A 15203-nucleotide genomic window follows, 5' to 3' on the forward strand; every position below is an offset into this window, starting at 1 on the left:
AAAAAAAAAAATAAAAATCACTCCTCTGGTTCAGCACAAGTTCAGCTCTCTCAGTAGCATTGTCCAGTGTGGGGTCTACAGCACAAGTAACATGCCAGAAAATTTGAAGTGATTTTGGAGGACTGTGAGACCAACTAGAATTAGAAAATAAGTGTTCCATTGGCTTGTAACGTGTATTATTATTTTGTCAAGGAGAAGGTTATGGGACCATCCAGCTGCACCCTTAAAATCTAAGAAAGAAAACAAAATTACCATGGTAGGGATTATTTTGAATCTCCAAGCAAAGCTACTGGAAGAACCAATGACTGAAAACTGACACCATGCAAAATCTAGATCACAAGAAAACTGCTGTGTTCTGAATCAGAACATGTTAGAAATAATTGTGGTAGCTTCTCTATTCTTTCAAACAAAGATTTGATCTTTTAAAAAATAAATAAAGAAAATTATGGTCTATTTCAGCCATGCATATGGCATTTAAAACAGAAAATAAATTTATAAAATCCTTTTCTTTTCTCTTTTTTTTTAATTTTTATTTTTTATTTATTTATGTGATGAAACAGACCAGGTGACTACACTGGTCTCTCCTGTCCTTAAAAGCTATGATTTTCTGAATGGCATTTTCTCTAACATGACACTGTAGAGTCACAGTCCAGTAATTTAAGTTTGATATTTTTTTTCTGTCTTCTGTTACATTTTGTTTGCTTTTCTGGCTTTGTTTGTTGTTATTGTTGTCGTTGTTGTTTTTATTGGTTCTTGTTGTTCCTTTTGTTTGTTTGGTTGGTTTTGTTTCTTTCTTTCTTTTACTCCAGGAATTGGTCAGGGGGTTCCAGTGGTGGCCCTCATTGTAGAAGGAGGTCCCAATGTTATCTCTATCGTTCTGGAGTACCTGCGAGACACGCCTCCTGTTCCTGTTGTGATTTGTGATGGCAGCGGTCGGGCATCTGACATCCTTGCCTTTGGTCACAAATATTCTGAAGAAGGAGGGTGAGTCATTTCCTCATGAGAGCATTTTTTCTACCAATTTGGTGATAACATAGAGCCCGAAACACTATTGGAAAAATAGTTCTGAAACTAATCCAGTCCTCACATGGCTTTTTCTGTCATTGACGTGAGTAAAGCATTGAATGTACCCAGTCCAAAAAAAGCTAAAGTAACACTAAGGAAAATCTACAGAATAAAATAATCAGAGATTTAGAGACTCTATTATATGGTTAGAATATTATAGTGCCGTGAAATGCAGCATGTGGACAGGTAAAACATATGTTTCTTGAAATCACAACTCAAGGGATTCACTCAAAAGACATGCAAAATTATTTTCATTGTATTCAAAACTGTCTCTGACAAGTTATGTCATTGTAACAGTGTACTGCCATCCTATAGTTTCATTCCTACATAAATCACCACATGAATCCCAAATGTTCATAATCTCAGTGGGATTTGCCTTGCACTTTAGGCATGACTCTGCACACCTGCCTATATTTACACAACTGCTTGTGCACTGATCTGCATTTGTGCTGTCCTGCCTTTCTTTGCAGACTCAAGGTGCAGCAAGGATAATATTTAGCTTTTATTATAGAAAATTCAAGTGTGTTTTTGTTGAATCAGGCTGTAAGTATTCTTTCCAACTTCTAAAGTGCATGTTAATACTGCATGCCTAAAACATGTTTTTTGTTTGGTTAGCTGTTTGTGTTTTTTTTTTCCCTCTACCACAAAAATATGTATGCAACCATGGAATCATGGAATGATTGAGGTTGAAAGCAATCTTCGGAGGTCATGTGGTCCAACTGCCCTGCTCAGGCAGTTGGCTACAGCATGCTGCCCCTGACCATGTCCAGACAGCCTTAGAGCATCTCCAAGGATGATGGCTCCACAACTGTCTGAGCAATATGTGTCAGTGTTCCATCACCCTCAAAGCTTCTTTGTGATATTCAGATGGAGCCTCCAGTATTTAAGTTTATGTCCATTGCCTCTTGTTCTGTCACTGGGCACCACTTGAAAGAGCCTAACTCCATGTTCTTAACACCCTCTTTCCATGTATTTATATGCATTCATAAGATCCCCCCTGAGCGGCCTTCTCTTCTCTAGGCTAACCAGTCCCAGCTCTCTTAACCTTTTCTCATAGGAGAGATACTCCAGTCCCTTCATCATCTTTGTGGTCCTTTCCTGGACTCTCTCTAGTACATCCATGTCTTATTTTTCCTGGGGATCTCAGAGATGGACACAGTACTCTGGGGTGTGGTCTCACCAGTGCTGAGTAGTGGGGAAGGATCACTTCTCTTGCCATGCTGGAAACATCCCTCCTAATGCAGCCAGGAATAGCATTGATCTTACTTGCTGCAAAGACACATTTCTGGCTCATGATCAGTTTGGTGACAACCAGAGCTCCCAGAACATTTTCTGCCAGACTGCTTTCCAGCTGGGGGACCCTTAACATGTACCTGGGGCTGTTTCTCTTCATCTACGGGACCTTTCACTTATCCTTGCAGAGAGGGGTTCCTATCAGCCAATTTCTCCAGCCTGTCCAGGTCCCTCAGGATGGCAGCACAACTCCCTGGCATATCAGCTGCTTCTCTCAGTATTGTGTCATCAGCAAACTTGCTGAGCCTCATCATCCAGATAATTAGTTAAGACATTAAACAGGACCAGACACAGTACAGACCTCTGGGGTACACCACTAGTTACTGGACTCTTGCTGGACTTTGAGACACTGTTTCTATCCACTGAGCCTGGCCATTCAGTTTTCAATCCACCTCACTGAATGACTACCCAGTCCATACATCAACTGGTCTACGAGAACCTTCAGGGAAACTGTTTCATAGGCCTTGCTGGAGTCTAGGTAGACAATATCATCTTCTTTCTCTCATTCATCAGGCTGTTTATTTAACTGTAGAAGCTTATCAAGTTGGTCAAACATGACTGCCCCTTACTGAATCCATGCTGACTATTTCGAAGGACTTTCTTATCCGTCAAGTGCCTGGAAATGGTTTTCAAGACGAGATGTTCTGTAATTTTCTCAGGAATTGAAGTGAGGCTGACAGGGCTGTAGGTCCCTGGGTCTTCCTTCTTGTATTGTTTGGAGATAGGAATGACATTTGCCTTCCTCCAGTACTCAGGCACTTTTCTCAGTCACCATACCATCCAAAGATTATTAAGAGTGCCCTCATAATGACATCAGCCAACTCCTACAGTACTCGTGGGTACACCCCATTAGTGTCCATGGACTAATCCAGTTTGCTTAAGTATCCCACCAAGGATATATCTTTCTTCATCCAGGTTTTTACCCACGGGTCTGTTGCCCCTGGGATTCTTCAAGGCTAGTTTTGCTAATAAATACTGAAGCAGAGAAGACAGTCAGTACCTCAGACTTTTCCAGACCCTGTGCCACCAGGGCCTCTACCAATTCAACAATGGGCCCATATTTTTCTAGCCTTCTTTCTGTCAGCAGGGTAGTTGCAGAACCCTTGTTGTTGACCTTGCCACATTCAATTTCTGCTGAGCTTTGGCCTTCCTAACTGCATCTACATACACTTTGGGAGTGTCTCTGCATTTCTGTCTACCTCTATCTTCTTTATACTTCTTTTCATGTTTGAGTTTTGCCAGTAGATACTTGTTATCCATGCAGGTCTCCTAGCATTTTTCCCTGACCATTCCCAATGGCCATTTCCTGATAATTAAGATGAACCACACTTGAGCTTGGAGCAGATGATCTTTGAATGTTAACCACCTTTCTCTTCCCTCCAGGCCTTACCCTCATTTAGGGAGATTCCTGAAAAGAATCAGCTAGTCTTAAGTCAGGGTTTTGATCTTGTTTTTTTGCCTTGCTCCATCTTCTCAGAGTCCTGAATTTCACCATGTCATAGTCACTGGAGTTAAGGCTGCCTTTGTCCTTCACCTTCTCAACAAGTACCACCTCGCTGGTGAGCATGAGGTCTGCCAGAGCACCTTTTCTCATTAGTTCTTCTCTCAGAAAGTTGTCAGTCATCTCCAGGAACCCCTGGATTACTTATGCTCTTCTGTGTTGTCCGTCCAGCAGATATCAGGGTGATTGAAGATCTCCATGTGGTCCAGGGTCTGCAAATATGAGTTTGCTCCTAGCCGTCTGTAGACGGCCTCATCTGTTTGTTTCTCCAGGTCACACAGCCTGTAATGGATACCCACTACAATGTCACCCTTACCTGTGCTCTCTTCAGCCCTTACACATTAGCTCTGGTCTGGCTCATCATCCACTTGCAGGTAAAGTTCCATGTGTTCCAGCTACTCTCTAACAGAAACAGCAGAATCACCTCCTCATCTTCCCAGCCTGTCTTCCCTAAAGAGACTGTATCCCTTCACTGCAGCGTTCCAGTCATGGGAGCCACCCCATCACTTCTCCACAATCCCAACATCATAGGCTTGCAACTGCACACAGATCTAGCTCATTATGTTTATTCCATATGCAACATGCATTAGTGTACAGGCATTTCAGAGAGGCATCCTGGCATGCTGATTTCCCAATAAGTACTTAGGGGATTTCTTCATTGATGCCCTGAAGGAACTTCCTTGCTTAAATAGAACTGCTAGAGATGACCCTCTTTAAGCATTGTTTTGATAATTTTATGATCCTTTCCTGTCAAATGACTCCAGGTCCTTTGTCCGTCAATGTCATCCATCACTGCCTCACCTGCCTGCAGGTTACTCTCTTCTGCTCCCATCACTTGTACTTTAAAGCCCACATTAACACATCTGCCACTTTAAGCCATCTTCCTCAGATAGACATTGACCTGCAAACAAGGTCCTATGGTCACAGAACCCAAAACGATATCACCAACATGAAGAAGGCTGCAACAACTCTCTTAAGCTCTATCTGCATCAAAGCCTCTACCCTAGCAGGGACAGTTGCTTCAACACCTGCTGGGGAAACTGCCCTGTGGTTTGCCACCACCATACCAAAGACTGTGCTGGTACAAATTCAGCTAAGATCCCTTATTTTCATCCTCCTGCACACACTGCTGTGTCTGTTGGTTGTATTCTTGGAGCTGTGCTTTTGTCCTTGCTGTAATATAGGCTTCTGAAGGGCACTAGCCCAAAGGGTGTTAGACCCTCCCTAAATAAGAGGTAGCTGCATCAAAAGCTTCAGGCACCTTGGGTCAAGGGCAGCTAATCACACTGGTTAGAAGCTTCTAGAGCTTTCTCAGGCCCACACCCTTGTAGATCTCACTGACTGGTCTTTACCTGGTGACAGTAGACACCCTCAGAGGGTTTTCAGCCAGTCACCTAAGAGCATGGACCTTGTACCCAGAAGTCCCCAAAGCAGAACGCAGAGATTGCTTTTTACAGTAAGGAGCAGCAAATAAAGGATGATTTAGATCATTTAGAATTTTAGATCAAAGCATGAAAGGGGCATCAAGGCCAACTGAGATTCTAATTACTATTTCATACTTTTCCTCTGATTAGCTGCAGTAATCCGATCAGGATTTAGTGAGAAGGGGTACTTTAGAATATTTAAAGGTATGTATTCACACCCACGGTAGTTATGCAAATAATAAAACAAGAATACATAAACTCTGAACTCTAGACCAAACAGTATTGTATTGTTTAAAAATAAACGTGATCATGAACTTCTTCAACCTAGAGCTCCTAATGAAAGTGAGGTAGTTTTCCACAAATACTAGAATCAGATTTATATTCAGGTTCACATAGTCGAATGCTGCATCTGAAATAGATCTGACAGTGTCAGGTTTCCTCTTAATCTGTGAGAAGTTATTTCTCTGTTCTCAGTAGTCTTATTGTTAATATATTTAACATAATCCTATTCAAACATCTCTTATTCCTTTGCACGCTATTTGCCTATACAGTTTCCATCTATCTTGTCTGCATTCTGATGTCATCTTGGCAAATAGTATAGCAAAAACAGAATAAATGCAATTTATGTCATCATCGGAAACTCTTAAGAAAAGCAAGTGAATGAAACACTAGTTGCTAGAGAGTTGCTCAGTTGAGCAACTGAGATGTTCAATTCTTTCTTAATGAAAGTGGTTTTTTTTTACAATTAGTCTCCTTTTTGTGGTGGTGTTTGTTTCTGTTCACCCTGCACTAAATAAACCACAGGAAAATAAGAAATCTGTAAAGCTGTGTAGTGACAATTTCTATGTCATTGTCTCATGTCTGAAAACATCAGTCTAACATGCAATTGTATTCCTAAGAATACTCAAAGTGAAATGCCAATATTATATATATGCTTAAAAAATTTTACCCAAATATATTTCAGCTCATATGCAAATTGGGTACTCCCTCCCCTCTGATTATATTAACCTAGTTTTGAATAATGATATGAGGAGAATACTGAATAATTGGGACATTAATTGTGTATAGCTAATAGCTTTTTCTTTCAGATCAAATCTAAGTAGGTTACATAGAACTGTGTCTATTAGACACTAAATCAATGTAGCACATGCAAATTATGTTCAGAATTTAATAGTGCAGTCCACCCTGCAATCAAACTATAAAGTCAAAAGTCTATTTTAATTAATTAGGGACTTCTCCAAGACAAAACATATCTTCTCACTGTTTTGCACTGGATGTCTGATCTAAATCTTTCGAAAAATACCTAATTCATGGCAAAAACAGACTCAGCAGTTGAATGCTGATCTTATCACACTTTTTTTTTTCCAATATTTTAAAATCCCACTCAATGAAGAGAAGGAATGGATTCATTCTCTATGGATAGAATGTGTGTGTGTGTACTAAGCACAGCTGTAAGTTTTCAAGTTTATTTGAAAGCTTGTTTCCAGAGGTCACAGAACTATGTCTGGAGGTGAAGGAGGGCAAAATATAGCTCTGTTTTCTTGAGTTTTACTTAGTGTGGCACCAATCCATCATCTCAGAGAGGTCCTTACATGTTGGGCAATTGTTCATCTGCCCCAAAGGTCCTTTTGTATTTTGTGAGATTCAAAAAGTTGTAGTGTGCCTGCTTTCTATCCTCATTGTTTATCATTTCTAATTGATTTCACATAGCAGAAACAGATTTATATATATATAAATCATGTTGCAGTAACCCTTTGCAATGTCAATATTTGCACATCCTTGAGCAGACAAAAGGTAGGAAGATGGATCTGCCTTGTTTTAAAGCTTAATGATAGTCCTACCTCATGAAAAGTTGGATGTGTCACTAACCTAAGTCTGAGTCTAAGTCTCAGACTTTATTGTCTGAGCAAGCAGACTTTATTGTACTGCAGTGGAACAAGACTGTGAGCACAGAATGCTCTGTACATCCTGCCTTGCAGGAAGTGTTTCTACAATGGAATGACATGCTAAGAACAGATCAGAAAGAACTGTGATCAGAAAGAACTGTGACGCACACCATAAAGCAAAGGTGTCTTTGGGTGTAAATTAGTTTTGAAGCCTCGTTATCACGTCTCTCAAAAAGTCCATTGAAATTTCAGGGGAAAGGCAAGGCAGACAGGCAGTTTCCACAGAGCTGAGGCTTGAGCATTATAAATATCAGATATACAATATTAATGCAGTGTTACTGTTGTTTGTGGTATTTTGTTGTTGTTGTTGTTGTTTGTTCTTTTAAAGCCTACCATGGCTATAGTTTCAAGGACTACATATTGCCTCAGTCTGAAAAATGTTGAATGCAACATTTTATGTACAAGATAGCTACATTTCACTACAAACGAATTAGTCTTAGTTATAAACTCACTGAGCTTCTTGTAGTTTTGACATCTTAATGACAAACAGGCTATCTACTGGAAGTAACCTAAATGAGAAGCAGGCTGAAATATAGGCTTCCCTGTGTTCTGACTTTGATGATGTTTTTTGGCTGCTTATTGCTATTTTCCCTAATTTAAATATCTAAGTCCCTGAAACACTTAATTTCTCATTTTCTCAAAAGCTGAAAATGTGTTGAAGTGCTTTGAGAGGTGAAAAAATAGGATTAACCATAAGCACCCAAAGTTATCCTATATGTAGCCCCAAACTATTGAAGTGAATATTCTAGTGGTTAATAGCTCTTCTCCACATAAAGCCAAAATATTTTTGACTGTATTATCAAGGATGTCTTCTCATTTCACTTTCTTGCACAAACTGGAAGTACAACTGCAAAGTGCAACTATTTATAGAATCATTCAATAGTAGTTTTTAATCCTCAGAGATTTTTTTTTAATTAAATGCTGAATTTAAGAGAAAAATGAAATACTAAGTTAAAACTGTGTCACTTCTTAGGCAAATATTTCCTTTCTTAACGGAAAATGACTTGCAATATTCAACAGCAGTCTCCCAGCTGAGTTTACAGTATATTAACTACTCCATCAGATCTACTCCTGCAAGTATGAAGCCCTTAAGGAATTCAGTTCAATGCCATAAAAATGTATTTCTTGTCTAATGTTCATAAGGAAACGTATAAAACATTATTTCTTCTTTAACAGAGCAGCCTTACATGAGAATTGTTAAAGATTGCCTTTGGATTGATCTGTCTCTGCATACACTGTGGCAGAGCTTTTAGGCTATGTATGAGACTTAAGTATCTTTGTTTCTAATAAGGAAAATATTAGGATATTTTGCTTTGAGCAAAAAGGATGATAGTGTGCATGCAGTTTGGCTCTTCTCTGTCCCCTGTGGTGTTTCTTTTGCATCTTTTGCAAGATTGCAAGATTGCTTTCACATTGCATACTTTTATATTTTTACTGTTCTCTTGCATCAAAGCACTTTACAAATTAAAAGCTGCATAGAAGCATCTCATTTCTATGTTATACGCAACCACCTCTTTCGTCAAGGGACAGCCATTCAATAAACATAATCAGGGAAAATAGTGTAGAACAACCACCAGTGAAGAACTGCAAGTAATGCTGCTCCCTGGGGGCAGCAGTACAGGACTCAGGAGTCCAGGTAGTTGTTCTTTTTATCAGTCCCTGTCAAAGGGAAGGGGATTGAAAGGGCAAGTCAAGTCTGGCAAATCAACAGATGGTTACAGGACTGGTGCCACAGGCAGGGGTTTGGCTACTTAGACCATGAGACTCACTTTGAGAAACCTGGTCTGCTGGGGACAGATGGGGTCCATCTGTCAAAAAAAGGGAACAGCATCTTCAGTCACAGGCTTGCCAAGCCAGTAAAGAGGGGCACCAGCTTGGCAACTCTCATGAAACTAGAGTTGCCAGGGGAAGAGAACCTTAATCCATCCTGCTCCTCCCAGTTTGACACCAGTGTCAGTAATAGGTGCCCAGAGCCTTGAGAAGTGTCATGGGTCAACAAGAGAGCACCAGAAGAGTAGCGCAAGGGAATTCCAGACACTCCAATGAGAGAGTCAGCTTCATCAGTGGCCCATATTAATTGTCCTTATACTAACACATGTAGCATGTCCTTAGGTTAACACATGTAGCATGGGGAATAGACTTGAGAAGTTAGAGATGTACTCATGCATGCAGGGCAATGACCTCATCACCTTTTTTCAGTTGTGGTGGGATGTCTCCTGGAATGCACTGATACACTTCCTTCTCTAAGTGACAGAGGAGCCAATGAGGAGAGGTGCAATGCTCACCTCATTCTCACCAGCAAGTAGGGTCTGGTGGGGAAGGGGAAACTCAAAGGCAGCCTCGTCTGCAGTGACCATGAAATGGTGGAGTTTTGCATTCGCTGGGAGATGAGTGGTTGGAGAGCTGCCAGGCAGAGAAGGACCTGGGAGTGATGGTGGACAGTCGGCTGAATATGAGCCAGCAGTGTGCTCAGGTGGCCAAAAAGGCCAACGGCATCCTGGCTTGCATAAGAAGCAGTGTGACCAGCAGGGCTAGGGAGGTGATCGTCCCCCTGTACTCGGCTCTGGTGAGGCCGCACCTCGAGTACTGTGTTCAGTTTTGGGCCCCTCGCTACAAGAAGGACATTGAGGTGCTTGAGCGGGTCCAGAGAAGGGCGACGAAGCTGGTGAGGGGCCTGGAGAACAAGTCCTACGAGGAGCGGCTGAGGGAGCTGCGCTTGTTCAGCCTGGAGAAGAGGAGTCTCAGGGGCGACCTTATCGCTCTCTACAGGTACCTTAAAGGAGGCTGTAGTGAGGTGGAGGTTGGCCTGTTCTCCCACGTGCCTGGTGACAGGACGAGGGGGAATGGGCTTAAGTTGTGCCAGGGGAGTTTTAGGTTAGATGTTAGGAAGAACTTCTTTACTGAAAGGGTTGTTAGGCACTGGAACAGGCTGCCTAGGGAAGTGGTGGAGTCACCATCCCTGGAAGTCTTTAAAAGATGTTTAGATGTAGAGCTTAGGGATATGGTTTAGTGGGGACTGTTAGCGTTAGGTCAGAGGTTGGACTCAATGATCTTGAGGTCTCTTCCAACCTAGAAAATTCTGTTTAATTCTGTTTAATTCAGAGGGCATCAAGGAGGGAACACAGCAATCTCACTACCCTTGCCTATGGGAGAGCAGACTTTGCCCTCTTCAGGAACCTGCTTGGTAAAGTACCATGGGACAAAGCCCTGGTGGGAAGAGGGGCCCAAGAAAGCTGGCTAATGTTTAAGGATCACCTCCTCCAAACTCAGGAACAATGACTCCCAACAAAGAGGAAGTTGGGCAAAAACACCAGGAGGCCTGCATAGATGAGCAAGAAGCTCCTGGCCTCAAACAGAAAAAGGAGGCTTACGGAGGGTGGAAGCAAGGTCAGGTAGCCTGGGAAGAATACAGAGAAATTGTCTGAATTTCTGTCAGGGATCAGATTAAGAAAGCTAAAGCCTGTTTAGAATTAAATTTGGCCAGGGCCATTAAGAGCCACAAGAAAGATATATCAATGATAAAAGGAAGACTAGGGAAATTGTGGGCCCTCTTCTGAAGGAAACAGGAGACACGGCCTCCCAGATTATAAGTCTGAGGTACTCAACAAGTTTTTTGCCTCAGTCTTCACCAGCAAGAGCTACAGCCACATAGTGCAAGCTCCAGCAAGCAAAGGCAGTGACTGGGAGAATGATGAACAACTCACTGTAAGAGATCATGTTCAAGACTATCTAAGGATCATAAAGGTGCACGATTCCATGGAACTTGACGAAATACATCCGCAGGACATGAGAGAACTGGCAGATGTAGTTGCTAAGCCACTGCCCATCGTATTTGAGAGCTTGTGGCAGTCCAGTGAAATTCTAAGTTCACACTAATGGGAAGAGGGGAAACATAACCCCCATTTTGAGGTAGCAATATGTGTTTGCAGCCCAGAAAGCCAACCATATCTGATCTGTATCAAAACCAGTATGGTAAGCAGGTCAAGAGAGGTGATTCTCCCCCTTTACTCAGCTCTCATGAAACCTCACTTGGAGTTATAGAATCATTGAAACATAGAATCATAGAATCATTACGGTTGGAAGAGACCTTCAAGATCATCTGGTACTTCAGGTGTACTGTACTGCATACGGATGGGATTGTTCAGCCTGGAGAAGAGAAGGCTCTAGGGAGAACTTAGAGCAGCCTTCCAGTACCTGAAGGGGACATACAGGAGAGAGACCTTTTGCCAGGGCTTGATGTAGTGATAGGATAAGCAGTAAAGGTTTTAATAATAATTAAAAAAAAAAAAAAAACTGTGTGGGAGGAGGCAGGAATGCAGGAATTAGATGATCTTTAAGCTCCCTTCCAATCCTCTCAAGGATTCCTTATATGAAGCACAGAGAAATTATCATTGTTTGAATAGAATGAAGGAATAATTACATTTATATTCTGTCTCTTCTTATTGTAATTCTGTGTAAAAATATGTGGATTCAAAGGCAGTAGAAATTCATTCAGTCCCATGGAGTTGCACCACTGTGTCTTATTTGCAATTCTAATGGAAAAAAGAAAAATCAGCAGAGACTCTTGTCATATTTCTGACGTATGGTGTGATTGTCTATAGTGAAAACCATAATTAAAACAGAAAATCCCTTAAGCTTCCCATAAAAGGATGGTAGGGAATTGTTTTCAGATTACACTGATATTTTGTGGATATATTTTCTTTATCTCGAATAAAAGTGTAGTAATCTAAAAATAAATAAATAAATAAAAGGAAATAAGAATTCATGAAGGAAAAGTTAGAAATAGATTATATGCAGTTCATTGAATGGAAGTGTACCATTTAGAGAACTTCAAAGCATTTTGATAACAATAAGTTAAAAAACCTATAACAAACTTACATTTTGAAATTGGGTTATTATTATAAATCATAATCATTATAAATCTCTAGTACATTGTACAACTTCAATACTAAAAAACTCTGCAGAAAAGTGACTAAATAATTTAAGAAGCTGGCTATGGACCAGATCTTTCAAGTCCTCCCAGTGTTCACTATAAAATCATGTGCCATGAGGCTGAAAGACTGTGATGTTATTGAGGGGAGTGTGTATTATCTCCTCACATATTAAGCAAGACTTCGAAAAATATATATATTTATGAAGAGGGAAGATGCCAGAATGCTATCTTCTATATCTACAAGATCAGCCAAAGCAATGAAGAAAGTTCTGCTTTGCTGTTTAATCTTCTAGCATGTCTTGAACAAAACTAGAATGTCACTTTATTAAATTTGCCACTTCAACATTTTTAATGGATCCAAGACATCTTTCTCCCTTTTTTTTCATGGTAAGATCATAAAGATCAACTTTGCACCAAAAGCTATTATTAATTAGATATTCCTTAGGAAAAGTGAAAAAAAAAAAATCACTATTAGGAAACTTTATAAGAAGACATATTTATTTTTCCTGTAATTAAATGTAGGTGTATAAGAGAAAAAGAAAAAGGAAAGAGAAAGGGAGGAGAAGGAGAAGGAGAAGGAGAAGGAGAAGGAGAAGGAGAAGGAGAAGGAGAAGGAGAAGGAGAAGGAGAAGGAGAAGGAGAAGGAGAAGGAAAAGAGAAAAACTGTGCTTTTATTCAGTGCTTAAGGAAGAAAATTTCCCCTACTTTAGCCCAAGAGAATTCCAAACTTGAAGTTCCATACTTTTTTAAAAAATAAATTTCAGTGAGAAAATAGGATATCTTTCATCACAGAATCTTTAGAAATATTTTGTGAAATTCCTTCATGTTTCAGTTTCAGATATTTCTTAATATGTGTGTGTTCTTTTTTTCATACATTTCACATCATTTCCAATGGAAATTAGAGCTTTATTTAAATTTCTGTTTAGTCTCCATGTTTTCAGGAAATTTGTTCTGCTGGTTAATCCATTTTTTCTTTCTTAGTTTGAAATGTGGAAAATTTAATATGTCCAATAACTTATCCTTAGAATGATAACTTCTATCTCCACTATCTCTTTAAGATCAGAATTCTTAACAAAAACAAATTTCCATTTTTTTAAAGAGTCCTAAAAAGGGGGCTTTAAAATTTATTTTGCATATGACCTACTAATCTGCAGCTTGAAATACACTAGACTAAGGAGACCTAACTTACTGTAATTGAAGTGTACTCTTCAGGGTGTCAGCCTTTCCCAGTTGATTCTCTTTAACATGAAGGGAACATATATTTTTGCCTGTGCTCCAACATCTCATGTTCCCACCTGCTTGTATCTTCTTCTATACAGGAGCTGGTTTTTTCAGGTTGTTTTTTCTTATAACCCCGCAGAGGAAGTCCTCTGCTGCTAGGTCTCATTGCCATTCATCATGAGGTTGTTTCCACTGAAATTGTTGTATATCCACTTTTATGAGGGAAGCAGGTCATTTTTCAGGGGAATGGAATGTTTACTGAAAGCAGTAAATGCAGTGTTGTTGTCTCTTCACTGTCCCAGAGAAAAGTACCTCTAGGCCACACTGCTGTTTGTTGAAAGGAGGACATACAGATACTCTTCATTCAAAGGAATCCACAAAAAAGCAGAAGACAGCAGGAGGAGCCAGGTGTTGAGAGGACAGTGATCCACGGTGTGGTCTAAAAATCCATATTAATTCATTTTAATTCAAGAAGTTTAACATATGTCTTGTAGACCTCTTTATGCAGTGGCATCGTACTCAACAGAGATATTTACAGTCAAATTTAGAGAGTAGAGAACAAATGCACTTCATCTGCCAGGCCCTCTATATTCATCTCTGTGCCTTTATACTGCTTTCCCGTTCCCATTCCCATTTCCTTTCCTGTTCCCATTTCCGTTTGTTCCCATTCCCATATCTATTCCCATTCCCATTCCCGTTTATTGTTCTTTCTAAGAACATATTTGCTGTAGACAGGAAGACTAGATATTTAAATCACTTTTGAAATTCAATTGTATAGTGAGGTTCCTGCAGTACAGAGTACAGGTGACATTTACCAACAGCATGAAATGGAAGAAGGTTAGAAGGTTTGGTCTTTGTTCTCCTAAAACAGTTACCATAAGCCAACACTGACATATTGTGCTGTTTCTGATAATTCTTTTTGGTTGCTGCAGAACTATATCTTTGTTTATCTTCTATCATAAAATGTGAGTCATGAAGATTCTCTGATTTTCATTGCCTCAAATGATCAACAGTGACTTGTGACTCTGTGATCAACACTGACTTGTGACGTGACTCTTAGACATCTTGCCTCTGCTAATATTAAACATTCAGGTGTTTTTTTTTTCGTTTTTTTGTTGTTGTTGTTGTTGTTGTTGTTGTTTTTTGTGAGAAAACTGCTATAGTGTAGAACTTTTGTACATAAAAGGAAAATGTTCTAAATTACAGCCCACTAATTTGTAAGACATTACGGACTTCAGTGTTTCACTCAAAACGGTCCTGAGGAATAGACTTTCTGATATAAAGGACTGTGGTTCAAGTACTAATATTCCATGTTATCTTTTCTTTCTGTTCTTGAGCCATTTTTTGCAAGTAATAACATTAGTAAGAAGGAGGAACATAAAAATGGTTTAAAATTCTGGAAGATCAGTAAAAGCAAAATGGCTCCTTTGGGTGGATTCAGGATCAGAGTAAGTTTTTAATGCGTTCCTTATTTGGTTGAAGTTGTTGAGATACTCAAGCTAAAATCAAAGACACCAACAGCAGAAATGTTCCCAATTTCTTAAAATGAACTGTGAGTTGAATTCTTCTAACTCATTAATAGAAAGAGGTCTTCAGTTCACCTGTTGGTCTTCCTCAAATCATGACTGTCAGTTTGCTACCTGTTTTTGTTAGGAAATCACACAGAGCTGATCACTTGAATGACTTTCTGTCATGTAGTACATGTGAACTGAAAGAAAAACTTTGGAGATTAGGGACCCCAGCATGATCAATGTGTTTTTCTAGAACAGTGTTTTCCAATTTTTTTCTGATGCTGTCAGAATTCCTTTCCTTCCCTTTCC

General features: G+C 39.9%; 1 protein-coding gene across 4 annotated transcripts in view; it reads left to right on the top strand.

Moving 5' to 3' along the window:
- The window catches only part of TRPM3 (transient receptor potential cation channel subfamily M member 3), a 424148-nt gene that overhangs the window by 311729 nt on the left and 97216 nt on the right, over nt 1–15203 (top strand). For all 4 annotated transcript variants that reach the window (XM_072031293.1, XM_038170832.2, XM_072031292.1 and 1 more), the window contains exon 7: nt 810–984. In XM_072031293.1, the coding sequence (XP_071887394.1) occupies nt 810–984 (175 nt within the window). The remainder of the gene's footprint in view (nt 1–809; nt 985–15203) is intronic.

The sequence above is a fragment of the Anas platyrhynchos genome, chromosome Z (genome assembly GCF_047663525.1).
Source record: "Anas platyrhynchos isolate ZD024472 breed Pekin duck chromosome Z, IASCAAS_PekinDuck_T2T, whole genome shotgun sequence".
NCBI lineage: Eukaryota > Metazoa > Chordata > Aves > Anseriformes > Anatidae > Anas > Anas platyrhynchos.